The sequence below is a fragment of the Opisthocomus hoazin genome, chromosome 3 (genome assembly GCF_030867145.1).
Source record: "Opisthocomus hoazin isolate bOpiHoa1 chromosome 3, bOpiHoa1.hap1, whole genome shotgun sequence".
NCBI lineage: Eukaryota > Metazoa > Chordata > Aves > Opisthocomiformes > Opisthocomidae > Opisthocomus > Opisthocomus hoazin.
The window spans coordinates 28,320,449-28,347,424 of NC_134416.1; the positions used below are offsets into that span (position 1 = coordinate 28,320,449).

Sequence of the window (26,976 nt, forward strand, 5' to 3'; positions counted from 1 at the left end):
TCAAGACCAGCTTTTATGTTCGAATTCTTATAAAACTATTCAAACTAACTATTTTGAAGCTATGTCACTACAGCAGAGGGTTACACTTTATGGGATATTTCCCATAATTTTTGCATTTACAGAAGTTTAAAAAATAATTTCCAAATACTTTTCCCCTCAGTCTGTCTGTGATTTGCAATAAAGAACTTGGTATTTATTTTAAACATGGAAACATCTGTACATTTTCTTCTCTGTATTGTAGTATATACATACCTATACACAGTGCTCTGCACACAGGACTTAACTCCATCATAATTTGATGGGAGCTTTTCAAACAGATTGTTTGTGTATGGCCTCCCATAATTTTACTTCCATCTAACCTCACTCCCTCTTACTAAAAACAAGTTTGGGGCAACACAGTTTTCGATATCCTGAGCTCTAATTTGGCAGTATTTTCTTTGCTGAGTCAGTTTATATATCCAAAGCATAATAGCTGAATATAACAAAGTCTTCATTTAAATTTAAACACTTTATTACAATAAGCAATCATTAACAAATTAAATTGTCAAATACCTCATACTGAAAAACGTAAACAGTTTTGTTTAAAAACAAAACATATTCTCAGTGGATGACAGCTTTTATTTCATCACATGTATTTAATTTCACCAAGTACATTTCATTCTATTTGGTCATTTTGACTCATATTGTGCCTACTTACAAAACAAAAACCACAAAGGTACTTTTCTTACCTCTTTCCACAAGCTGAATCCAATTATCGTGGGAACTGCCATACTCAGAATAAGTGCCTAGAAAATATATGTTAGAAGAAACGGATTATGGATCATTCTCCAGCCTTGGACTATCTGTTGATTCTGTTCATACAGTAGGCTACATTTATGCCTGAAAGCCTAGAGTGACAGTAGGAGAAACTTTGCAGTTCTCTACCAGGCAAAAAAAACTCCCCGCAAACAAGCATTTGCCTAATTTAGCATAGAAGAATATATTTGACCCACGATAGCTTTACCATCAATATTAGGGATGGTTAACTACTACTCAAATAACAATGACACAATGTGCACGTGATGTAGGGAAAAGAAGAAAAGTAAACACCTCACATGCAAAAACAATGAGATAATCTGAAAAAGAAAAAAAGTATGAAAGCAGCATTTCAAACCTCTGATCTTGTTAATGCTTTTGTTCACATTAATAATATTGATATGCAAACCCAAGAAACCCATTCTTCAGTACACCATCATTCTAGCTGATACAATTTTTGCTTTGCAAAAAGGAGAAGATAGCTCAAATGGTAGAGGAAACATTTGGTAAGGAGTGCACACAAGGAATTCTCTTGATAATAAACTATTAACATATCTACTGTGTTAATAATAAAAAAAAGCAGGTCTATTTAGCAGAAAGCATGAGGTACATAAAAGAATGTGTTCACCATGTACATGAATGCATCGTTACTCTTTGATTGGAAGAACACTGTCAATGTTTCTGATGTAACAGTGTACAGCATTTTCACAAGTGACAGTGAATCTCTGTTTAAGTGTAAAATACTTATTCCTATAAGCCTCTCAAAATTAAGGTAAGTATCCTTGTTTTATTAATAAAACAAACACACAAAGCTGCTAAAAATTGCACAAAGCAACTCTCGGCACATTAAGAATAAAGCTAGGCTTGAAAGTAGGGGAGCTGTTTGCACTGTAGCACAAGCTCATCTTCAGTCACAGCACTTCTCTATAATTGCCACACATCAACAAATCTTACGCAAAGTAATTCAACTTACCATTTCTTATGAAGCAGCTTTACTCTCAGCAATTAAATACATTTAACTGTCACATTTTTAGCCTCATTTCCTAGTGAAACAAGGCTTATATTGATGCTTGCCTGCATGCCTGTACTAAACTGTAAAAAACGCATGACCTTCTTGCCCGATCTCAACTAAATATGACAGAGAGCTTGAGGTCTCAAAGATTTGTTAAAAGAAACTAAACAGATGAGTGAAAGAGAGAGATGAAGACAGCTCTGCTTCTTATGAGGAAAGGCTGTAGCGTGAACACACCTTTACTATCAGGCACCAGAGAACATGGGAAAGTGTGATATTAAGAACGAAAGATACAGAAAAGAAGACTACATGAGATGCACCGCTCAGAGAACTACATGTTCTTTTAACAGGTTCTTCTACAGGTCCTAGGCAATTGTTGTTTGAAAAGTTATAGGCTTACTACCTGTAATTCCCAAGACAATAGCAACAGCAACTCACCAGCAATATCGGGTGCACAGCTTTCAGTCGAAACCACTTGAAAAGTGTCATCCAAAGTTCAGGAGAGCACACACCAAATGCAGCAAGCATGCAAACATAAGGTGTCCATAGATATTTCATTCTGAAAAACATGGCAACAACTTAGTTGGAACTCTGTGCATGCCTCATATACAAGTTGTTTATAAAAATATTCAGGTTTTTTTTCATCTGTCAAACACGGTTTGGATGTTCAAGCAATCTGAGATCAAATTTGATGGCACTGAAGGGTAAACCAAGGAAATCTCTAGCAGAAGAGCAGGCACCTGATTATCTGCTGCAAGATGTAGGAGCAAGATCCATGTCAAAGATGACAAAATTCTTCACAGAGTTCAGGGGAGGATGAAAGAAAAACAAAGACACTAGTAAAGTCACTTGGCTGTTGCGCTTTTCCAGCCAAGCAAGGATAAAAAGCAGCTATTCAGCAAAGCTGTACAGACACTGTACTATAAGGGAGCTCCTGAAGAAAGGAAAGGAAAATATTTAATAAACAATTTATGATTTGCGGGTATTGCCTGCCTCTGAAGGATAGACTAGTCAAGCTAAAACAACTACATGGTAACACAATAGTCTGATCACTTTAAGAACTTGTGAATATTCAGATTTTAGGAAGATGAGCATAATACAAACACAAGTCTGACACCTTCAAGCTGATTTAGCCAAGAGCCGAGATTAGAACAACATCTTCCAAACATTAGCTTCTGTAGCTTTAAAGACTAACACAATACCTTTGAAAATAGTTTTGTTACAGCTTTAGCATGTCAAGCAAAGGCATACTTTGTGCTAGCGTAGACACAAGAAGATGGATAAGAAATGTTCCACATCCCAATACTGCAGAACATACACTGTTCAACAAAACACTACACAAGATCTTGCTAGAATACAATAATAAAAGAATTACAGTACCGTTCTACACTTAAATACCATAAAGAAAGTGATTAAAATTTGCTTCAATTAATGTTCTGGATTTTGGCTGCATTAAAGCTTGGTAAACACGTTAAAGAGACCGAGCACAATTCATCATATACCTGCATCCAAATTATAGTCAAAATGATCTTTGCTCTCTCTCCCCTACTGCCTAGTACCACTGTATGCCAAATACACTTCTGAAAAGGGGTGAATTTCAAAGGGGTGAATGGTATATCGTGTCCAGTTAGGAACTCTCTGTTGCTTTCAAAAGAGATACATCAAAATCAGACTTACCCTTCCAAACACATCGCTAGACAACCAAGTAAAATTGTGTGAATTACATGATAAACTATTTCTGGCCTCTCTCCAATTCCACCATCCTCAAGTTTAACTGTCTCTTTCAGTGGTTCACCACTGCAGTTGGAGAAAACGAGACATCACTTAATTCAGACATTATCTCAGGCAAAGGTGCCAATAAAACTAATTTTCTGACCGTTAAGTCATCAGCACACTGAGATCATTCTTTGTCATATCATACAGTATTGTTGCACTGCTTATTTGTTTTTGTACTTCAATAATCTATCTGTACTTGCTGTCCCTCGTTTCAGACTGTAACCCCTCTGGAGCAATGGATGTGAATTAATACAACGGGATCACTGCCTACGACTGTAAACCCTATTTTAAGGTAATCCAGCAACAAGACACAGTCTAATTTAAGAGCATGCACCCTCCACAAACATTTAGATTAAGCATGTTGTGTTAAGCATTCTAACTAGCTTTCTTCATATCATTAGCTTGGTGAAGAATTACAGAATCTGCAGGATGACAATTGTGTACGGAATGTGTATACCATTTTCTGACAAAGTAAGATAACAAAACCAGGCTTCAGTCACATCATTATAAATTCTAGTAAAATATTATAAATAAAAATCATAACCAAAATCATGCAACAAATGTTTTCCTACAAACAAGGTAGCAAGCCACACGATAGATAACATTTTATTCTACCATGATGAGATTTCAGGTTACAATTTTATAATAAGCTTTCTCATGACAAACAGAAAAATATTTGAGATTATTAACTGTTTCAAAATTAAAAAAAAAAATTATGTGGAGAAGGTTTATTTTAAAAAGCTGTTCGACATACTGGAGTCACTGCTCAATACAATGTAGTAAATAGCTATTTCAACCACTAGCAAAAAATTGGAAGTTTGTTTCACTGTTTTAAATATATTATAACACATCCAACCTGACAAATATTTTCATTTATAGCAGTATAATCTTTATCTATTAGAAGTCTTGGTTCTTGAAAAAAAAATATTGATTTTTGCTGCAGACAAGCAAGAAATCTTCCCTAATATCTGAGTAGTTACACCATTCATCTTCTACCAGGAAGAGATAATTTCCTAGCCACTGAGTCTCCAAGACAAGTTACGCTAGGATCTACAGTGTTGCTATTCTTAGTGTGTAAACAGCTCCACCAGCCCTTCTCTCAAGGGAACTGTGAATCACTGTGAAACTAAAAATAATTGAGTCAGTTCAGCTCTGTTCTGAGCAGTAAAGCCTGATGGACTTTATCACAGTAAGCAAGAGTTTAAAAAAAAAAAAATCAGTGAAGCATTAGAAATCTGAAATCCTCTCAACTCCACCCATTTCATCCTTCACAGTATGTAAACTTGGAGAAAAAAACAAACAACCCCCAAACAGACAAACAAATTCTCTAGCAACAATCAGGTAACTTTGCTGTTGGAAGGGGAAAACAGACAAAATATCTTTTTCCTTCCCAATGGGAAGAGACATAAACATATCACAAAACTTTAGCCAGAGCTCTCCAGAAATTACACCCATGGGGTAAAAAAACCAATGACAACTCCCTGTATTGACTGGAGGGATGCTCAAGTAGCTCATTACTAAAGGACTATCTTTAGAAGCCTTTGGTGGGCCCTTCCACTGGTCCTCACACCTGGGCAAGCTCAATGGTGCAACAAACTTTAGAGCAACAAACATGATGACCATTCACTTAGACAATTTTTAACTTCTTGTTTTCAGTATAATTAAGTTACTTACCAAATCCTCCTAAAAACGACCTGAGTTACAGAAAAAAGGCAGATAATTAATACTAAAATATAGAAAGGCAACAATGATGACTGAGTTAGTCGCAAAAAAAAGTCTTGGGAGGGTGCCTGAAGAGATTCTTGACAAAGGAGCCAATTCATTGTAAAATTCCTAGTAAGGCAAAAACATCCCATTAAAAACAATAACAATACCCCACAGATTAGAAAAAGAAAACTAGTACACAACAAATCACAGTTTAATCTATTCATGTCATAAGAAACTATTTGAAATTCATCTTTGAAAAATTATCTTTTTATCATATGAAACTGCTTTGCAAGTACTCTTTAGAGTAACTGTCAAAAGCTTATCCTTCAAAAAAGAATCTGTGATCTGAAGAGACCAGACTACAGCTCTTTTATATCATAAAAACCCAACCTCCCATATAACTCCATTACAGGGACCACAAAGCGCTTTGTTGTCACAGTGGATTAAGATTTTAGAGATACTGATGCAAGAAGGTATGCTTGTCCTCATTCCAAACGGGGAGATGAAGAAGGGTCATCTGAGATCACAAACAAGCCCGAGGCACTGTCAAGAATAGAATCCTTAATGCTGAAATCCTAGTTCTGTAGCCAAACCCACTCGATCATTCTTCTTTCTCAATTAATGAGCAGAACGATTATATATTCTGCCAAGAAGCACTATCAATGGATATTCTCAACTGGGACTGGCGCAGCATGTGATGGTGCGAATGCATTCTTGTCTTATTTTGTTTTGCTTTCCTCCCTCCTTTCTTTTTTCCTTTTCCCCCAAGAGAAGACTAGAGAACTGAACCACTTTCAATTAGACAGAATCTGTTTAAAGATTAACAGCTGGGCATGTCCAAACTGGCTGTAAAAGACAGATCTTGAAGCTCTTGTGCTGCAAACCATAATTCCAACCCAGTTACACAACTTTCTACGCATAGTTGCACCCAGTTTGTCTCAATCACTGGCTCCATTGTAGAGTCTGACAGCCGGGAAAGTAACATGTAGCAAGTCCCTGAGGGGAAAAAAATAAAATCCATAATACCTGGTAGCTGAATAAACTGAAATCCTGACCAGAAGCAGTCCTTTCTTTTCTTGCAAAAACTTAAGAACACGCACATATGTGTTAAACAACGCATCTCAGTCAATGTCATTACATCTTGTCTTCCAAAAGTTCGCCAACAATTTCAGTTATGTGTGATGTCATTTTCCACTTCTTCCCCTGAAAGGCCGTGAAGTAGTTTTGTAAGAGAGATGCAGCTCCTAGGAGAGAGTTCCAACTCCTGCACAGAATTGCAAGTCTTGGCCCGGCTCCAGGATGTGCCTGAGTCCTTACCAATACTGCATTTGAAGTTTTCCAGAAAAATCTGTAGCCATGATGTCTTCCTCTTGTAGACCACCATTCAACTTCTTTACAGATGCAAACAGTTTTTCTTAGATTCACAATTCCCTCTGACTTTTACAGTGTCCCTTGTACTAATTTCTTCCAAAACAGACAGGGTTTTTCTGGGCAGTGTTATTCTTACCAAACTAAGAATAAAACCCCACAACCCAACCCTGTTTTGAGATAGTACCAAGTTCATTACTCTTATCAGAGCCCCTTCTTTTTCAGGCTACAAAAAGTTAGTACCATCACCTTTACCCTATTATCTTCACTTTCAAGTCTTATTAGAAACACTAGACAGGGTACAGAAAGTTTTTGCTCTTCAACATCAAAATAAAACAAAAATCTATGAAATGCTTTCACTCCAAGGCATGAAGAATATTGGGGTGCCTCAGAAATCTCAAAATCCTACGTAAATTCTGTATATGCATCTTTTTTTTATAATTCAATCAGGTAACAAATAGCAACTGTTTCCATAACTCCTCTACAAAATTCTCAGAAGCCACTGAAATTTTATACTTCTCAAAGCAGTTTCAGAAGTTCGGGTATCTTAGAAAGTGTAAAGAGTTTAAAAACTTACTTATTTGTGTTTAAGCCAAGTTTTACTTCAATGAACTTCACCAAATGCTCATTTTCTTTATGAGGAACAAACATCTGAAAATAAGTTTAGCAGAGAAAAATCTTATCAAGTGCTGGAAGCAGCTTTCACATAGTCACTTCATTCAGATTACAAAGTGGTGTAGAACAATCAACTATTCAAGATTTAGTTAAAACTAACAAATTGGATTAAGTGTGCCAGTTAAGGTACTGGTATAGTATTGTAAATCTTCACTTAAATAAATCTATCTTTAGGATTTCCTTGAGAATACCATTCCCTTCATTTCATTTATGTACCCCAATAGGAGGGCAAGTGAAAAGCTGTCAACAAGTTGTCAAAAAACTACCAAGCGGTGTAAAAATGGAAATGTCCATGAAAAATGGACATAGACTTACCCCCAAGCAAGCCAAAGAACATTTCTTTTGGCTCCACTAAACAACAGAACTGCAGCCTAACAAAAGTTATGAGGATTTGTAATCTTCACATAAATTGTTTGAGCAGGCAAAAGCTCTGTGTACTTTCTACGTAATTTAACTTGTATTTTTCAAGGTTAGTTTTTATTTTCCTGGAGATACAGCAAGGCTAGCCTGTCTGGATGGCACAAGAAAAACAATCAGATCTGAGCATTCTCTCAAACTTTTTCAGGTTCCACTAGCTTCTTTATTTTTTAAGTTAACACTGTTAATTAACACGACCAGGGTGAGTTTGAGACATACAGGAAAAGCACAATAAATTATGTAAAAAACTAAAGCCAGCAAGAGGGAGCTGCTAATCAAAATACAAGGCCAGGCTAAAATCCCCCTGCATAATCTTAACTCCTAGCTGACTCCTACACTAAGCGAAGGTCTCTGTTGCCACATTCTGGTTGAAACGTAGTTGAGAATTAACATCCACCCTGAGACTACTCATACCTGTTCCTGCCTATCAGGTGTTCTCAATGCACAAGAACCCTGGTTTAATATTCAGACCAGCTTGCAGAGGCCGCCAACAAAAGACACATTTATGAAATAGCTAAAGTGCAATTTAAAGAGCATTTCTGTACTATGCTTTAACCTCGACCCAAAAGAGCAATACCCCAACAAAATCCAGCTGCTTGAGTTGTTAAAGACTTTTACATAGATAGAAATTAACTCAATTTTCAGTCCTCCAGTTTTCTATGAACCTAGCTATGAACTCTCAGAGCAGTAAGATAAGCAACAATTCAAAAGATTTTTCCAAGATACATCTGCAACTTTCCATTTAGATTTTGACAACTAAAATCACCTTTTTTACAGAGCAATCTTACCTTTAGTAAGAAGTTTAGTGTCACTGTTATTGTAAGTACCAAATAAATGTACATTATTTTCAGCAATCTTGACATAAATGTACCTTTTTTCATATTCATCTGCAAAAACATTTAAGAATGCCATATCATTTGGAGTTCAGTTTAAATAATAAAAACTACATTCAGAGTTAGAGGACAGTCTAGTTACCTGAAGGCATTTAGAGATCATTAAAGCTGCTACAAGACTCAGTAATGGTGACACTAGTAAGGCTGAGTTTTCAAACTGCAAAAGGTATCCCAAGAATAGAGAAAACAAGTAGATTTTGTATACTTCATGAACCTATTGAAGAAACAAAATAAAACACCATAAAGTAAAATTACAGTGGAAATACATCTTGCTTTTTAGAGCAGTAGAGAGCTCACTCCTTTCCTCTGTTAATCAGGGGATTAATGGATATCTGTCCTCCAACTCATGAATCTAGCAGGGTACCATCTGGCTCTGGAAAGTATTTCCCATCAAAATGATCCTGGTCAGCCTCAGTAACTAATGCACAATTACTCCACAGGAATTCTGTAAAAACACGAAGCATAGTAGTGTTTTGCAAGATCTCCCCATTCTGTAACACCTCACTGTGATGCAGCATGAAGAAGTAACCACAACCTAACAGTACGAAAACATACAATTTGGGTGAAAGAGCTGACTATTGTAAATCTGCGCTTTCCTTGCCCTCACAACAATTTGTTCACTTACTCCATCTCAGGCATACACAGACTGTTACTGATACTTTGTTATTTACTAATTGGTAAGCAGATCTTGTGAACCCTGATACTTGGTTCTTTAGACTTTTACCAAAACACCCATCTTCTGCTTCATATTTTAAAGATCCTGCTTTGAACTAAAATAAATCAAACATTTCCTACAGCTGAGGAACAGGAAAAAAAGCAATTGAAAGATGTGACAAATTAGTACTGCATGCAGTTTGAAACGGAAGTTACATCTAATAAAACTAGAAGGCACACATGTACAAAGTGTCATACATGCCGTTGCAACTGGCAGAGTAAAAGTGCCTCATTGTTGCAACATTTCTAAGAACCATTTTGCAGAATAAATTGAAATACTTTCTTGTATTGACAAATCAATTTGCCTTCAGCATCTGTCTAGCCTATTTATTGACTAAATCAGTACAGGGTGGGCCATTCAGGGTGAAAATGAGCCCCTTAACTGCACAGAGCCAACCGAGCAGTTTTCTGGTCAGCCCCATGCTGCTGTGAATAGCGAAAGGAAAAGAAGAGGCAGCTAGGCCAAAAAGGATGCATGACAGTATCAGTCATCACTCTTGCAGCTCTCCAAGGATGTTTCAGGTCTCAGAAGCTTTGTTTAGCTTCTGACCCTTCTGTCAGGAAAGCTGTCTCAAACACAGTAGTACAAAAGTGAGGGAGTTTAAAGCCATTTTATTCTCCTGATGGACATGACATGCACTTCAGCTGGACCCAGGCTACCAGACACTCCAGCCATCGCTCAGCCTGCGCCCTTTGGAGCTCCCGAGCAGTATTTATGGCAGGCACCTCTGAGGCTGTATTTAAGTCCACAACTATCAGTAGGTTGAAGAGTTCCAATACCTTCTCTGTCTGTGCCAGGGCAAAGTTGTCTAGCAGAAAAAGTGAAACAGCCTGGACAAACAGGAGATAATGACTGTATTCCCACATCATCATGAAGGTAAATGTTGAAGCATTCACCAAAAGGTAACAAAATTTCTAGAGAAAAAACAGAAAAACAAAAAAAAGCATTAATTTCATACCTATGCATCTCTGTCACTAGGTAACTAAGAGGTCATTAAAACAGAAACTATGGAAATAATTAAAATAATTAAAATATTGAATTCAGACATATTTAACATGTTCTCAGATGGGAGAAAGTAATGACTGAAACATTCAAAAACATTTAAAGTCAATCAGAAGAAACATCTTTGACAGAGACAGGGAAAGCAAGTTACCATCATCTTCTCCAAGCAACAGGAAGAGCAACAAAACAGTTTACATACTAAGAAAAACTTCAGCATCAGTTTATTTCAAAAAGACAGCACACAGCTCATTACCACACTGTACTCTCTGAACCCTCACGGGGGCATAACAGGGCAGGGCACGAGTCACTTAGCAAAACTGCACATGCCTAGGTGAAATCCAAGTGGCTGTTTTGAAAAGAGCGAACAAAACATCTACTGTTTTCTGCCTAGTGAGGCAACAGTGACAGAGGTAACTACTCTAGAGCACAGTTCTACCAGCAACTCTTTATTAAGAAATTAATTTTGCTTTACCTCAGCAGAACAATTTAGGTTTTTTTTTAAATAGCCTGTGAGAGCTGCTACTTGACATGCAAAATATGGCAAAGCCCAATTTTCCCTTGATGGTATGGAGTAATCAATTCTTGTTGTATCTGTCCTAGAACAAAGTACAAACAAAATTATTAAAATATTTATGGAACAAAAATATCAAGGAAAGCCACCTCTAGTTATTAGTGTGGGCTCACAAGCAAACTATTCCTGTATTAGATGTAAAGTAATACTGACACAATTTTGCTACCGATACAGGTCACAAATTTAGTACTAGCACAGAAGGTCCAATTTTTACTCATTTATTCAGCAAGTCTCCTTATCAGGTGGCGTTTATAGGACTGTAACCAAAAAACATCTGCCTCCAGCCTTTCCTGACTCCCCACAACACTGGGTGAGCCAGATGCATCACACACTGCTTCTGGCAATCTGCACTGTGACAACGGAGCCTTCTTTGGCCACGAGCAGCGCTAAATGCTCTCATGTCCGTAGGCAGGGGACCACTGCTGTAACGGCAGCTTTTCACACTGCAATGAAAATCAGCTCACAGCTGAGAGAAAAGACTGCTTTCAGTTCTCACACAACGCGTCTTAAATAAGTGATTTAGGCAGTCGAGCACAACGTACTTAGAATCCAAAACAGTGCACCCTCATAGTAGCAGCACCAGCAGATACTCTTGTCTACAGGGAAAATTCTGCCCAGCAAAACAAGAGGTTAAAGACGGATGGGGAGCATGGGCGAGAACAGCAGCAGGGGCTTCTCATGGAATGACTTGACAGTATCTGCACAATTAGAGCTGCAGAAGAAAGTTTTTAAAAGTGCTAAAGTGACTTAGAAGCACAAGTCACACTTTCAAATGTGATCAAAGGCATCAGTTTCAGAGGTACGTAGTCTTCTTTGTGTCTACCATGCTTTTAAAGCAGAGCCTCAAGCTCCTTTATCATTTAGATTTTGAAAGTGTCACCTCTCATTTTTACCTCTGAAGCCTCTTACAGAGGCATATTTTGAGCTCTTTTAACTACTGGACCTTTCAATTTGTTAACAGTGTTTAATCTTCTTTGCTGTTGAACAAAACCACAGATTTATTCACCGTTTTTCCTACTTTCCACTGTTCACATCAGCTTGATTAACAGTATTTTTAGCTACTAATCACAGATTTGGTCATGATGACTTCACACTCCTAAAAGATGATCCCCAACAGTTCAACTTTAAAGGTATATCTCTAACATCTTGCTCTTCCATAGCTCTTTTCTTTCAAGCGCTCTCAAGTTCACAGAAAGTCCCAGAGCTACTTGGTGAGAAACCAGGAACCTGAACGCAAGTTCTCATTGCCCAAATGAGGCTCCCTGTTACTGTGGTTTTTCACAAAAGGAAGGGACATTTTCTTGCAAGTGAAACATTTTAAAATAAAAGAATCTTGAGATCAGGATAATCTAAGAAGATTCCACTTTGCACAAAACCCCATTACAAAAATCAAATTTAAGAAAACAAACAAACAAACAAACTGAAGACTCTTTAAAAGACAAATGCACTTGGTCATTTCCTTCTAAGCAACAGAACAACTGTCACAATATTTAGAGCTGGCCACAGAGAGCAATTCTGTTTTACAGCAACTTCGGAAATTTGTTTTCATTCTTCACCAGCACAAACCCAAAACGTTCTGAGGAATGTTTTTGCAAAACAGAATTGTGTGAGAATACTCCTGTATTCACACACATACATAAAGTCAGTTCAGCTGGCAGCACTGATGGTCTGGACAACAGATGGCCTTTACATTAGTAAAAGCATCACGAGAATCAGTGCATCTCTGGGAAAGGTTTAATATTTGGCATAAGAGCTTCCTCTCATAACGAGAACACAAAGTTTAACAGAAAGCATTTCAATCCGCTCTAGTATTTTAAAATGCCTTATTGACAAACTAGATCGTATAAAGATGTTTTTCTTACCTGTTAATAATGAACCATGCTACAGTCAGCATTCCTGCCAGCCAAGTCCCACTCATAACCCAACTGGTTACAAACAATGCAGTCACATAAATTCCCTGCAGTCCAAAAACTATACCAATGTAGAAATATACTGGTTCAATAATTTCCTGAAATTACAAATGAAAATGAAGAGACAAAGCAGCAACTGAGCTGAAGCTGGAAATGATTACTATTTACTATTTGCATACTGCTCGCAGTGCGCTAGGTGCTTTATAAACAGGTAAGAGACAGCCCCTATTCTAGAAAAGTACTGAGCTTTATTATGCTTTTATTTAGGGCTTAGTGAAAACAAAGCAGCATGAATTAAGAGCACACTTCAGGACTCAGCTTGCTAGTGCCATGATTTTTGTATTTGCTTTAGCATGAACATTGTATGTGTCAGATTTAATAAATCTATACCGCAGTGAGATATAAAGTTCACGAGACTACTGAAGAAGTTATGTAGGGGAGGAACTTTGAGAAACAAAGATGTGGCAAAAACGGCTCCAAACAAAAGCATATATAAAATAAATACATAATAAAAAGAAAGATAGTTGAGAGAGGACACAAGTACGCAGCATAAGCGGAACAAAGCCCGAGCAGAGCAGAAGGAGACAAAAGGTTTATCTACAAAAGTGTTTTTCCCTTTATCTGTACAGGAATGGGTACCACTATAACAGATTTCTGTGCTCTGAAGGACGTAATCTTCCTGGTTTTAATAGATTGCACAGACACTCTCCGCATTTCTAAGCGGTTTGAAGAAGTACAGAATAACAGACAGAAAAGTTTAGTGCGTATAAACCCTGAAAAAATCCTATGCCAGAGACTGATCAGAACTGAGGAGAACCTGGACCTGGTGAGAAGCCTAGCTCAATTCATTCAACAAAAATTGCATACACTTATCGTATACAGCACAGAAAGCCTCATACACACACACAAAGACACAGCTATAATGAAAGCACAGAAAGTCAAAGAAATGCACATACTTCGCTACCAGCTGCTTGATACAAAACACTGGCAATCAACTCTGGGTACAAAGTCATTTGCTGAACTGCATTTATCGTCTTCAGTGATACTGTCTTATTGTTGTGTGTCAATTCATGAACACCTATAGACAAAAAAAATATATTATTTTCAGAATCACTTACTATTGCTGTTCTTAAAACAGGTGAAAGTATACTCAAAGGTAGGGGGAAACAGATTTGATCATTAAAGCTGCTGACTGATTCACCACTCCTAATTTTGAAGGAAGGAAAAATTTCTGTGCCAGATGCCATTCCACCCTAGTGATTAAGCTACCATGTTTTTTGATCTAGCCTTTAAATAGAAGGCCCAAAACTAACCAGCTGAAGCATAGTCTCTTCAGTAACACACTGATGCAGCCCCGAAACCAGCTACCTACAGGTCACCTTCACAGGAGGTTCTTCAGAAGTGAGACAAAGATCTAACAGGGATCAGCAGGATGTATTAAACTTGTCTCCACAAAAAGGTCAGATATGATGGCCTCGTCACCGTTTTCAGCCCTGCATTTCTAAGACTTCTAAGAATCACTTAGCACAATACACTGTTGCATGGGATTGAGATGAAATTGAAGCCAGCATACTTGAAGGTTACACCATTCTGAGATATTCTAATTCAAGAAAAGAATTCTCATTACTTAGGACAAGTGAGGGAAGAGGAAAAACAATCCAAAATGACTGGGGGGGGGGGGCGGGTGGAACGGACAAAAAACCCCAACAACAATGCAACAGCCAAACAAGATTGCTGTTTCCAGCTCCAAGCATATCTCGGTGTGTGGTCTGCAGCTGGTTCTCTGCAGGCAAAACCATTTCTTGCAGGACTTAACTGGGTTCAGCACAGCTATGACAGACTTTTGAAAACTGGGTGCCCCCATAATGCTTAGTAGACATGCGAGTCTACCTGTTTGCAGAGGGAGCATGCCTTAATGAGGCAGTCCATCTATCCACAGCATGGGTAATCTCCCTAGAGATAATAAGGAACTGACTGTACCAAAGACCTATTAAACATTGCTGACATGCTACATATCACTGTTCATCCAGTAAAACTATACCTGCAAAGTTTAACCGGCTTTGGATGAGGTTTCACGAGCGGGCTGAACTAATTCAATGATTACCGCTACGAGACAGGGCTGTTCACTCCCTCTTTTCTCCTGGCATTCTCACCTTTTCCCCATGCTAGCCCAGGTGCCCTTCTGAACTCACTAAACTAGCATGAAAGTGTTCCATCTCCTCTTCATTGCTTTAGTTTTCTGCTGGTTTAGGGACCTGACCCAGCTGATTGGGGATCAGTGAGCTCCAGAGCCAGTGCAGGATAAAGAGCAGGAGTGCAAAGGGAGAGAGACCACTGCCACCCAGTTTGTTCTCCTTCCTGTTGGTTTCTGTCCCCACCGCTCTGTGCTCAGCAACATCTATTCATCGCAGCTGACAGGAGAAGAAACCTCTGGCAGGGACAGGACTGAGCAGATCAACTCTTAACAGAAACTGTTCCACCTTCTTGCAGAGGATGGAAAGCAATAATTTCCCTCCCCTATTCCCAAAGTAAACCTCAGTTATGCTTACATGGCAGAAAATCCACCATGTAGTACAGGCAAACCCAATGATAAATTCCATATGGGACAATACAACAGTAATATTAATCCTATTCCACAGTACTGATTAAAGGCAATTCGCTGGAATACAAGATAGGTAAATACTGGTTTTTTAAAAGGCACTGAAAAGTTAGGACAGCATGCAGTTTTTAATCAATCTAACTGATATTTAAGAGTATAAAATCAGCCTCCCCAGTCTGTAGGAGTTTTTTACTGTCTCCAAAAGGAACAGGACTTTTCAAGGTTAATAAAACAAACGGGTTTTGTACCTCTTTCAAAGGTAGGAGCCTTTAGCAGTTCTTTATAGAATGAGTAATAAATGGCACTGTCACCCTGAAATGTAATTTCTCGTTCAAGTTCCTAGGGGGGGAAAAGAAAAAAAATATTCACCTCCTGCAATCTCTTCCCATAGAAGACTATATATTTCAGACAGACTGATTTTGTAGTACAGCACATGGTTATGACTCCACTGTACATCTTCAAAGTATTCCACAAAACATTAATCTTCACAGCACCTCTGTCAGGCATATAATGTTGTCTATAACTTAGCAAACATGCTTGGAATCGGAGCAACTCAAATCCACATCGTAAGTCAGCACAAGAGCTACAGGATCCTTTCCTACTCACAAACCTGAATTTTATTCAACTTTCCATACTTCACTAAATAATACAGTTCTAAAAAAAAAACCAACCCCACCAACATACATTCCTGTTGTTTAGCTTATGCAATTCCAGTACATGCTTTGTTTTTTTTCTCCAGATTCTAGAAAGGTATTTGAATGATAAAGGATGGCACGGAAAAAACACATACAAGCATGACAAGCCAAGACTACTGCTAGTAGGAGAAACACTTTAAAAAAAAGAAAAAAAACTAAAAAAAACCACCCCATGCTGTATCAAAGACAGAGGCCTGAGTAGAATGACATGGCATTCTGCAAGCAAGAGGTTCCAGCCTCACGTGGATCAGCTTTGATTTCAAGGACACAATTTGGCTTTTGTTTCAGTAGTTTAACTTTTTTCTTTACCTGCCTGCTGGAAAACCAGAATTTCCGTTCATGATATGTTGAGAGGTACACAGCATACATCATTCCACTAGTGACTGCCGCAAGACAGCCAAAGAAAAGTTTCGCAAAACGCTGAATTAACATATCTGAAAAGGGACAGTGAAAAAGCTAAAATAGTCCAGAGGACTTAGAAACAAACAGTATGTCCTAAATATGACTCATTTCTGAACAGCAAGTAAACTTACTGGCATCAGAATTATCACACCATGATCAGCACAGATACATCGAGAACTGGTTTGTTATTCCTGTCCTGCAGAGTTTTCTTTCCCAGTTGTTAGCACTGCTTCATAGGACTCAGATAAAACATTCACACACTACACTGCAAATTTCTTTCCATTCTAGTAAGCTTCACTTTCAAATGAACTCCAAGAAGGAAAAGCGCCTTCCAAATAAACAGAGCGAACTCTAGATTTTACCCAAAACACCACAACCTTCTTGAAGACATTAACAGGAAGAGGCGGCCATACCACATCTAACATCATCACGGGGACATTCTATTCTTCGTTCTGTTCTCAAACATAAGAGGAAGGAACTAATCTGAATTTTACCAAAATCATTCAATGGGTGTCTACTTCACCTGTAGCTTCCCTCAAGTCAGTATGCTCTTTCAACATAAAAGTTTTTGGTAGATTAGTGAGAACTTGCCGAAAAGTACACCTGGTTTTAGTTCTTTCTTGAAAAGCTGAAAGGACTTGTTCTCTGTTCTTGTTTCAGTAACATTACTTCATGCCTTTCAGCTTCCCAACTGCAAGATCATCCCAGGAGCAATTAAAATATTTATTTGCACTCAAATAACAACAACAGTAAGATTCTTAAGCCCTCTCCCTCTTCCCCTTCCTCTCGCCCCCAACCTGCAACAATTCAGGACTACCATTTTACTCTGCAATACATAAAACGTCATCATTAAAGAATTCTAATGTGCATGCCTGATTTTTCTTGAAACATTCAAAAACCTAATTCAAAACAAGTCTGTTATAAATTACTGTGCTACAAATATCTTCCCATAAAATGTAAAAGAATAACGGAGGAAAAAAAAAAAGAGAGGTTGGCTAAAAATTCTGTAGCTTACATTTTGGCCATCTTCCCAGTTTTGAGTTTTCTTTGTTTCTCTCCTCTGGAGCCATTTTGTTAGATTCTGTGCAGTTTTGCTTCTTTCTCTGTCGCAGGTCTGCTGCCCCTGAAGACATTTTTTTTGAAGTTATTGCAACACAATACCTAAAATCACACTCTGAGAAATCTACACAGCAGCAGGTAACACCAGTTACTGCTACTGATTCAACCTCACAGCAGATATATTTGACAAAAAGACTCAGTTAAAGTATTTCATAAGCCTAACTAAAATAAGAACATAACAATACAGAGATCAATTCCTACGTTATTCCTTAGAAAATGCAACAGTTTTCTCTTGAGGCCATACTCTGGGATTACCCAGAACTCTAGGTAGAAGCTAACTGCTTCATTCCATGGCGAATGTATTACACAAATGAAGGAAAATAGTAGTTTAGATAAGTTGATACAGACGCTGCAAGAAACTGGTGCCAATTTCATTCTACTCGCATCCTGGTTTTATGCTGCTATAGTACAGTAGTGTCCTAGGCACATTACTGTAATACGAAATTTGGGCTAGTCCATTACTTTTAAATGGAGCTGTCTGCTATTCACACGGTGAAAGCTTTTATAGAATAAATTTAATTTCACTTTTTCCTGCTTCCATATCTACTAGAACTAAGCAGATTTATAAATTTTTAGTCTAACATATAATCAAAACGCCCAGTCTGCTAGGACATGTAGATCATATCACAAGATCAAAGGCTTCTTTGGCTTCTGTCAAGTTTTCTGCAAACAACAGCAGGTTAAGCCCTGACCCATTTATTTTACAGTCTGAAAGGCAACGAGGCTAACTCACAGACCTCAAGTCTCCATGCAAAAAGACCCATTGCTAAAAATCTGTTATAATTACTATATTAAAAATGACATCCATGTGTGATGAGAAGGTTTAACTGTAACTCATGCTCCAGAATTTTTAGCAATCCAGTTTGATCTACTGTCCGACACTGCTTGAAGTTTTGTAGCCACTGATTTCCTCTGGACTTCAACCAGCTCTTTCACAAAGCCATTCAACTTCAAATCTGAAGTGTCAATCTTCACAAGCCACAATAAAGCTTTTACTTACTCTGGTTGTACATTACTTCAAGTCTAAATTGGTCTACTTTTAGTTTGCAACTATTAGATTTAAAAGTTAGAAACTAGAGATAGCAATATAAATAAACCTTTAAAGCATTGTCTGACTGTATCAGGACACCTGTATTTGTGTTTTAACAGGATTTTCAAAGCAATTTATAAATTACTCTGAGCAAACCAAGATCTCAATGATAACATTTTTCATGGAATGAACAGAAAATGTCTACCTTCTTCAACAAGACAAGAACCGGAAAGATATTAAACAAAACAACGTTTAGGGCATTCAATATCACATTTATCATTAAGTCAATCCAAAACGAAGTATACACCAGGATCTCTTCATGACATGTATATTAAGTTAATCAGCATCGCAAATGTGTACTGCAATTAAAAAATCACTTGTACCACATAAAATGTGAGGAAAAAACCCTACATCACCAGATTGGGCAGATATATGCTTGGAAACACAACTGTCTGCCCTTGTCAGTCTAGTTACTACCAAAGCAATAGCAGTGAGAACACTGGAGGAAAGGGCATTTCTTCTGCTTTTCTGGCAGATAAGTGAACCCCATTAGAAGTGTAACACACTTATTAAGTCTAAAGTTAGAAGCAGTAATAGAAAACTCCCAAAGAAAGAGCAATTTAAAATTCTAATTCTGAAACAACTACATCTCCGTCAGAAAATGATCTTTGGTTTTGGAGACTGCCCAACAGACTCCCCCCTCAAAGCAAGAACAAAGAAAGATCCAAGTACGCTACTTCTGTTTCATTTGCAGCTGCCTCAAACAAGAAAAGTGCTGTTTCCAATCCTATGAATCCTTTAAATGGGGTGAAATGAAAGTCAAACAAGGTGACAACTAAAAATAATCTAGGAATTTGAATTGATGACACAGGCCATAGAAGCTCTCTGTCCAGCAGGCAATTTTTCTTCCAAGATTGCTTTCTAGTCCCTTGTAAGTTCCTAGTCCACTTTTTTTCAACTTTTGTTCAGACAATGTGCATTCCACTTATGTATATATTGTAGAAAAGCACAGCTCACTGCTCCTATCTGTCGCTGTATTAATCCATTTTTTGCCTGAAAATTGAGCATTGTTTGCAATTCTTGTCCTCTCATCTAAAGAAGGGTAAGACAGAGCTGGGAAACATTCAGAGAACGGCCACAAGCATGGTCAAAGGTGTGCAATGGCTCCGATACAAAGAACAAGAAAGCAAGTTGAGGATGCCTCACACTGGGAAAAAAGATGACCAACAGAAACATGTCAGAGGTCTACAAGCTAGCGAAGCGCACAAACAGGCTGAATAGAGAGCGGTGATTCACCTTCTCGTCTAATACTGGAACAAGAAGTTATCAAACAAACCCAGTGAGTCAGGCTAAAAGGAACCAGTTCATCGCGCATTGCCTTCACGTAGACCACTCCTACTGAAAGAATGTTCTGTACACTGAGAGTTCACACAAATTCAAGGGAAGATAGGACAACTTTGCAGAGGCCAAACAGCCACAGACTACTAAATACACGGAAACTATGGCCAGCTCAGAAAGCTCCATAGCTGAGAACGGCTGGGAGGCTGGAATACGCCATGGGACAGCGTTGCATATACTTGTTTTGCTCTCGCATCTCTCTGGGTGCCTACTTACGGGCATGTTTCTGTTGTTTTCCCCAAGAAAACTAAATGCCACCTCCTAGTCCCCACAAAGGCACAAACGAGACCTGCAGAAAAACGACAGCGCTGAGGGATATAGGTGACACGAGGCCGGAGCCAGACTAAAACACACGAACGGGGAAAAGGAGCGGATGCCAAGGAAACAGCTCCCTCGCGGAGGCACCCACGGAGCCGACGGACGCTGCCCCGGGCTGCAGCGCCGGGCGAGGGAGGGGAAGCAGACCTCAGGCCCCCGGGCTCCCGCCCGCCCCGATGCCCCCCGCCGGGTGCAGGGAGGCGGAGGCCTCGCCGGCGGGGCCCAGGGCTCGGCCTGGCCCGAGCCGGCGCAGCCCCCAGCTGCTGCGGCGGGGGGGACCGGCGCTGCCGGGGGAGGCCGGCTCCCTGTCACACAAACCGCGAGCCCCAGCCGCAGCCCCGCTGCCAGCCCGCTTCTCGCTCCCCGCTCCGCGGCCCGAGGCGGCGGCGGCCCCGCCGAGGCGGCCGCCGGGCGCGCGCCCCCTCACACGGCGCCGCCGCGGGCGGCAGCGGAGCGGGATCGGGGTGACACGCGCGCCGCCGCCCCCCTCACCTTCCTCCATCGCCGACCCGCGGCCACCGCCCGCCGCCGGGACCCCCCGCCGCTCTCTGCGGGGCGAAGCCGCCCCGCCCGCTCTCCTGCCGCCGCCGCCCGCCTCTCGCCGGCCCCGGGGGCGGGAGCTCTCCCGCATAACACGGCGGCCGGAGCGGAGCGCGGCGGCCCTCCACTTCCTGCCGCCGCGCTGTTGCTCCCGCCGCCGGGCGCCTTCTCCGGCGGAACCGTGGTGCAGAGCGAGGGGGGGCGGCCGGAGCGCAGCCGCCGCGTACTGAGGCGCCTGGCGGCCCGCCCCGCCTCGCCGCCTCCCGGAACCTTTCGCCGGCGGCCGGCCCGGCTGTGGAGGAACCGTGCGCCTGCAGAGCGGCCTGCCCGGGCCGCGGGGCCCTGAGCAGAGTATCTCCCGTGGGCGCCGCTCGCTCGGCCCCCCGCCTGCCCGCTGCCAAGAGCCTTCCTCCCCGGGAGCTCAGGCCTCCCTGCCGGCACCCCGCTCTGGCTGAGCGTCGCGGCCTGCCTGGCCCTGTAGGTCTTTAGCTGCCAAATTCAGCAGCACGGCGTTGTCTGGAGAGCCCAGGCTCGGTGGTCGTGTACAGCGCTGTCCCGGCTGCGGAGGCCTGGTGGGAGGAGTGGTTGGCTGAGCCTCGCTGCACACCTGCTTTGGGCTCCTTTTTGCATCGCGATGAGCTACCGGAGAGCAGTACCAGCAGCCCGCTGTGGCAGAGGCTGTGCGAATGCGGGACAAAATGACATCCCCAGCCCCAGAGGAGTTGCAGCCTGCTTTTGGGAACGTGGGCTGTGTTTGGTAAAGGGACGCCAGTGAAGGAGCATAAGGATGAGATGAAACATCCTGAAGCACTGAAATAGGTGGGCATTTCTGCATCCACCTAATCCAGGGCAATCCCAAACACAAGTACAGGCAGGGTGGAGAGTGGCTTGAGAGCAGCCCTGAGGAGAAGGATTTGGGGGTACTGGTGGATGAGAAGCTCAACATGAGCCGGCAATGTGCGCTTGCAGCCCAGAAAGCCAACCGTATCCTGGGCTGCGTCAAGAGAAGCATGGCCAGCAGGTCTAGGGAGGTGATTCTGCCCCTCTACTCCGCTCTTGTGAGACCCCACCTGGAGTCCTGCATCCAGCTCTGGAACCCCCAACATAAGAAGGACATGGATGTGCTGGAGTGGGTCCAGAGGAGGGCCACGAAGATGGCCAGAGGGCTGGAGCATCTCTCCTATGAGGACAGGCTGAGGGAGTTGGGACTGTTCAGCCTGGAGAAGACAAGGCTGCAGGGTGACCTTAGAGCAGCCTTCCAGTACCTGAAGGGGGCCTACAGGAAGGATGGAGAGGGACTTTTCACAAGGGCCTGTAGTGATAGGACAAGGGGGAACGTCTCTAAACTAAAAGGGCAGATTAGATATTAGGAAGAAATTCTTCACCATGAGTGTGGTGAAACGCTGGCACAGGCTGCCCAGAGAAGCTGTGGCTGCCCCCCTCCCTGGCAGTGTTCAAGGCCAGGTTGGATGGAGCTCTGAGCAACCTGGTGTAGTGGAAAGTGTTCTTGCTCATGGCAGGGGGGTTGGAACTAGATGATCTTTAAGGTCCCTTCCAACCCAAACCATTCTATGATTCTAATGATTATCACAGTTGTTGTCAGCACCCTAGCTAAAGAAGGGTTTGAAGGGATGGGATAATTTTGTGAATGTGAGACATGCATGTCTTCAGAGCATGAAGGACAGTGTGGAAAAGTGTTTGGTGTAACTTAACAAAAGAGCTGGGGAAGCCAGTGTGTTCACTGATGGATGTGATTAGAGGTAGCAGCTAAGTTAGGACAGGACTGGTGATGAAGGACCTTTAAAGTGAAGTTACATGCTTTATGCTTGAAATGACAACATACAGGGGTCCACGGAAGAGAGGCAAAGAATGGGATGACGTGGCTACGACTCTCATCTCCTACAGTGTTTATTGCAGGAGCCCTTATGGGCTCCCCCAGTCAAAACCTGCTCATTTTGGGGACCCTGTCAAGCACGATGTTCAGTTGCGTCAATCACAAGTAGTGATGCTGCGAGAAAGAGCGTATTTCACCCTGAAGCAGTAGCAGCCTGGATTTTTGATGGTGAAAGTCTTGAGTTCTGATTGTGACAATAAACTGACCTGATTATATACGTGGAGCCAGTTTCATTGCAATATGACAGTCTCCTGATTTTGCAGCTATGGGAACGTAAGCTACTTCTGTGCCGCACGTGGGATGCCAGGCCAGGGCCCAGGCTGGCGCCGTCCCTGACTGCTGCCTGGGGACACACCTCAGGAGGTCCCGCTTAGAAGTAGTCTTGCTGATACTGATTGCATTTGCCACTGCAGACATGCAAATGCTTGATTCTTGGGTTGGGATTGTCGAGGGCAGAAGTTCTCACCCTGCCATGCCCCAGATCTGCAGATCTCTGCGGTGGGCACCAGCTCAGGACTGAGTGGGCTGTCTGGACCACAGAGGGAGTTTGTGCTTTGGTGGTTGGCCACAGCCCTGGGGAGGGCTGGGGAGGACCTCCAAACCTCCCCCAAACCTGCTGTGCAGAGAGAAGGTGGAGACAGCTGGTGCAGGACCCAGCCCGGTGGGAAGGGTACTCCCAAACAGAACATCTGCCAAGGCGCAGCATGTTGTCTCCTTCCTGATGTCTTGGGGATGGACTGAGCACAGACACAAGCTTGGGCTGTCAGGCAGTCATTCCACAGACCACAGCTGTACTACGGGCTAGCCTTCCGCGTGGGACTTACCTCCACTCATCGTGGTCAGGGTGAGCTGTTTAACAGGCAGCGTGTAAGGCCCCATGCATTAAAAGTGTGCTGAGAAGCTCCAGAGTTTATGGGACTGTTGTCTTGGCAGATATAGCTCTGGAGAGCTGGGGCTAGATCTGATGCTCACCTAAAGCGGCTTAGATTTTTCCCTGTCTTGGGTCAGACCTGTGATGTCGAAGGCTGGGGATCTCTAATGATCCGGGGCGTGTGTGTGGAGATGCACCGAGGTTCACTGCCAGGGCACAGACATCATTCCCCACGTAAGTGCTCTGGACAAATTCTGCTACTCTTTGAGGATTCTTGCCCTGAATGTGAACTGTCAGCTGCTGCAGGAGTGCATGGCGGAGCAGAGCGGCTGGGCCCGTTTAAACCCCTCAGAAGCAAACCGTTGGAGGAGCTATCGAAGAGGTTTGTGGGAATCGCCCCTTGGGGACTGCACGTCTTCTGACTGCAGGTCTTTGCAGTGCAGTTGGGCCAATGGCCGATGAACTGCTGGAAGCTGATTTAGTTACTTGTCTAGCAGCTGCAAGGAAAAACTGAACCAATTTGTGTGTCCTATTGGAGCGTAAAATGAGATTTATAAGTTTCCTGGATTTTTTAATAAAATCTAAAATACTTCTGCAATGGTAGATTTATTGGATAGTTAAAAGAGTTGCTAATGTTTTTAATGATCCATAAATTATCCATTGCATTTTTAATGTAATTGGGTTTGATCTGGTTTATTTTTTTCATAACTTGATTCTGTTGTAAGTTACTGGAATATGCACAAATAATCATTGCAATCAAAACAACAATAATCCTTTTAAATACTTGTACTCAGACCATCAGTACATGGGCAGGAATAAAACAAATGACTGCACAGTTATGCTCTGAATTTTATTTTTCTTAAGCCTTCTTTGTACCTGCTGTTTCATACTGTACCTTGTTACACTTCTTGTGCAACTCCAGATTTCTACTAATGCTCCAGCATGTGGATCGTCCCACACCTTGAATTCAGTAGAACTATAAATGCACATCAAGTTATTTACATGCACAATGGTACACATAGCAAAGAAGTGAAAAATCTAATCTACTCACTTGTTTTTAATTTTTTTTGTCCAAGGTCTTCCGTGGAAAAATTGTGTATTTGAGGGTGGGAGAACCAAAAATCATCTTTCATGTATGTTTCTTTCTCCCAGAATGAATATGCTGAAATGATTTTGAGAGTAGTGTTGAAAATGTTATTACTGCTGCACCTCAATCTTCCAAAGTGCTCTCTGTAACTAATATTATATGAAAATTATTTCATGTGGCAGCTTATTATGTGCCCTAAACATTGTGCTGTAATAAATTACAGTGAATAAATACAGGGATGTTGTGTTCTTTTTCCAAGCTTTCTCTGTGCAAGCATGCATCACGTATCTGCATGATGGCATTCGTTCTCTATTTACATATTATTTCTAAGCCCTACAGACATAACTTTCCTTTTTGTTTACAAGTCCAGGATGTTGATGCTTCCTAGTGTAACAATCTTTCTTTCTTTCGTTCTTTTAGGGATGTCAGGAGGCAAACAGACACAGATACGCCTTAGTGTGAAGCTTTAATACTGGGCATGTTTCTCATTACTCAAAAGTGAAGACTGTGTACTTGTTTATTTTGTAAACCAAACAAGTTTCATTTTTTCTGTGTTAAAGATCCCATGCCTAAAAAAGTTTCGTTTCAATGATTAGGTAATGACTGCAGATATTTCACCCATTCTCCTAATTTCAGCCTTTTGTGGGGTTAATTTTCTGGCTTCTGATTTGTGGTTCTGGATGATCAGTATCCCACAGTTTTTCTTATTTTAGTTATTTCAAACCCTTCCCTCCCCAAAGCTGTATAGATTCTACTGGGATGTAAAGAAATATTGCCCACATAAGTGTTTGTGGGACCAAGGTTTTGCACTGTGCTCTCCCTAATGAGATGGGGAATGGAAGGAAATAAGTGGAGGAATACTGGGGGATAGTGACAGTATGGAAGCATTACTTGAAACTGGACCTAAGAACTCAGAAAATTAAACTACATAAACCATATAGAACCCTATAGAATCTTTTGGATTTTTCTATTTGTTAATTCTCTTCCTACTTTGTCTCAGCACAGCTTTGAGTGCTTTTGATCACTTCAGCTCCTGCCTGCCTTGCCGAGGACATGAGTGAGTCAGGTTCTATTGCCACCTGCTTCTTTGTAAAACTCGGTTGATATCCATGACATCAATGGAGCCGATTTAGATTTGCGCACTGAAACCGAGTTGGGGACATGGAAACACGCTTTGACTTTATTCTCTCTTTGCTTCTGTCCTCTGGTGGTAAATCTGTATTTTGAGTTCTACTGGGGCCTTTGTAAATTTTTTTTATCCCTTTTAGCAGCTCCCCCTGAAACGGAAGACACTACTGATGTGATTACCGCGACCACCTTTCTCCTCTCTTTTGTCTTATACCCTGCCTCTTGTGTTTACCATATCTTCAATGATGCATTTTCCAACACTGTCCTTGAAGCAGCGTGAGATCCTGCACGTTCATTTTCTTTGCTTCTTACCATCACTCCTGGTGCTTCCCTGTAATCTAGGACCAACTCATAAGTCAGCCTGTGTTTAGATTTGCGTGGTGCTGTGCAGCCTCTCATCTTGTCCGCTTTCTCTCTTACTTCCCTCTAACAATCCCATCGTCTTCTCCATTCCTTTTTTGTACCACCTTAAATAATTCCTCACCCTTTGTGTTTTCACCCTCCAAAAATGCATTGATCCTTATCACAGTTGCCTTTATCTGACCTGTAATTTTCTGTATTTGTTTCTCCGCTTTTCATCTTTCTTCATAAGACCAAGCCACGCCATCTGGCTAATTGCTGTGTCACTCCTCCAGCCTAAGTGCCTGCAGAGCACAGTGTCATTAATAAAATCATGGTAAAAGGACTACAGGAGAAAAAAATTGATGTTTGCTTGTTTATTTGTTTGTTTAAGCACATACACCTCCCCGCCTTAGTGATGTGACTTGCTTTCTGTACCACTTTCCTTCTTTCTACCCTTGTTCTACTTCTTGTTTGGACTGTAGACAAAGTTCCCCAGGGCAGGAGCCTGACCCTTGTGTTTGTAAAACACGCAGCGTATTATGTGCCCGACCAGAAATAGCTGTAAGCGAGCGTAACTGGCTGAAAGCAGCCTTGCCCTCTGCTTGGCCTCTGCTCTGTGAGGAGGCCCAGTGCTCTGCTGTTGCCTCTGTTCTTTCTTGCACACCTTTTTTCTCCCTGAGCTGTCTCTGACTGTTATCCAAGGATAAAGCCC

General features: G+C 41.4%; 1 protein-coding gene across 5 annotated transcripts in view; it reads right to left on the minus strand.

Annotated features, from left to right (window-relative positions):
• The window catches only part of DPY19L4 (dpy-19 like 4), a 31,806-nt gene extending 10,737 nt beyond the window's left edge, over window positions 1–21,069 (minus strand). Inside the window, exons 1-16 of one of the 5 annotated variants that reach the window (XM_075415840.1) lie at window positions 20,721–20,736; window positions 20,301–20,373; window positions 17,553–17,660; window positions 16,445–16,569; window positions 15,689–15,779; window positions 13,798–13,919; window positions 12,794–12,939; window positions 10,833–10,956; window positions 10,138–10,272; window positions 8,726–8,857; window positions 8,539–8,637; window positions 7,236–7,309; window positions 5,258–5,416; window positions 3,485–3,604; window positions 2,246–2,366; window positions 729–785 (exon numbers count right to left, since the gene is read on the minus strand). In XM_075415840.1, coding sequence (XP_075271955.1) covers window positions 729–785; window positions 2,246–2,366; window positions 3,485–3,604; window positions 5,258–5,416; window positions 7,236–7,309; window positions 8,539–8,637; window positions 8,726–8,857; window positions 10,138–10,272; window positions 10,833–10,956; window positions 12,794–12,939; window positions 13,798–13,919; window positions 15,689–15,779; window positions 16,445–16,569; window positions 17,553–17,607 — 1,560 coding nt within the window. In that variant the 5' untranslated portion in view covers window positions 17,608–17,660; window positions 20,301–20,373; window positions 20,721–20,736. Of the gene's footprint in view, window positions 1–728; window positions 786–2,245; window positions 2,367–3,484; window positions 3,605–5,257; window positions 5,417–7,235; window positions 7,310–8,538; window positions 8,638–8,725; window positions 8,858–10,137; window positions 10,273–10,832; window positions 10,957–12,793; window positions 12,940–13,797; window positions 13,920–15,688; window positions 15,780–16,444; window positions 16,570–17,552; window positions 17,661–20,300; window positions 20,500–20,720; window positions 20,737–20,894 lie in introns of those variants that run through there. The other 4 variants (XM_075415839.1, XM_075415841.1, XM_075415842.1 and 1 more) reach the window with 4 other exon arrangements.
• Between the last annotated feature and the right edge of the window lie 5,907 nt (window positions 21,070–26,976).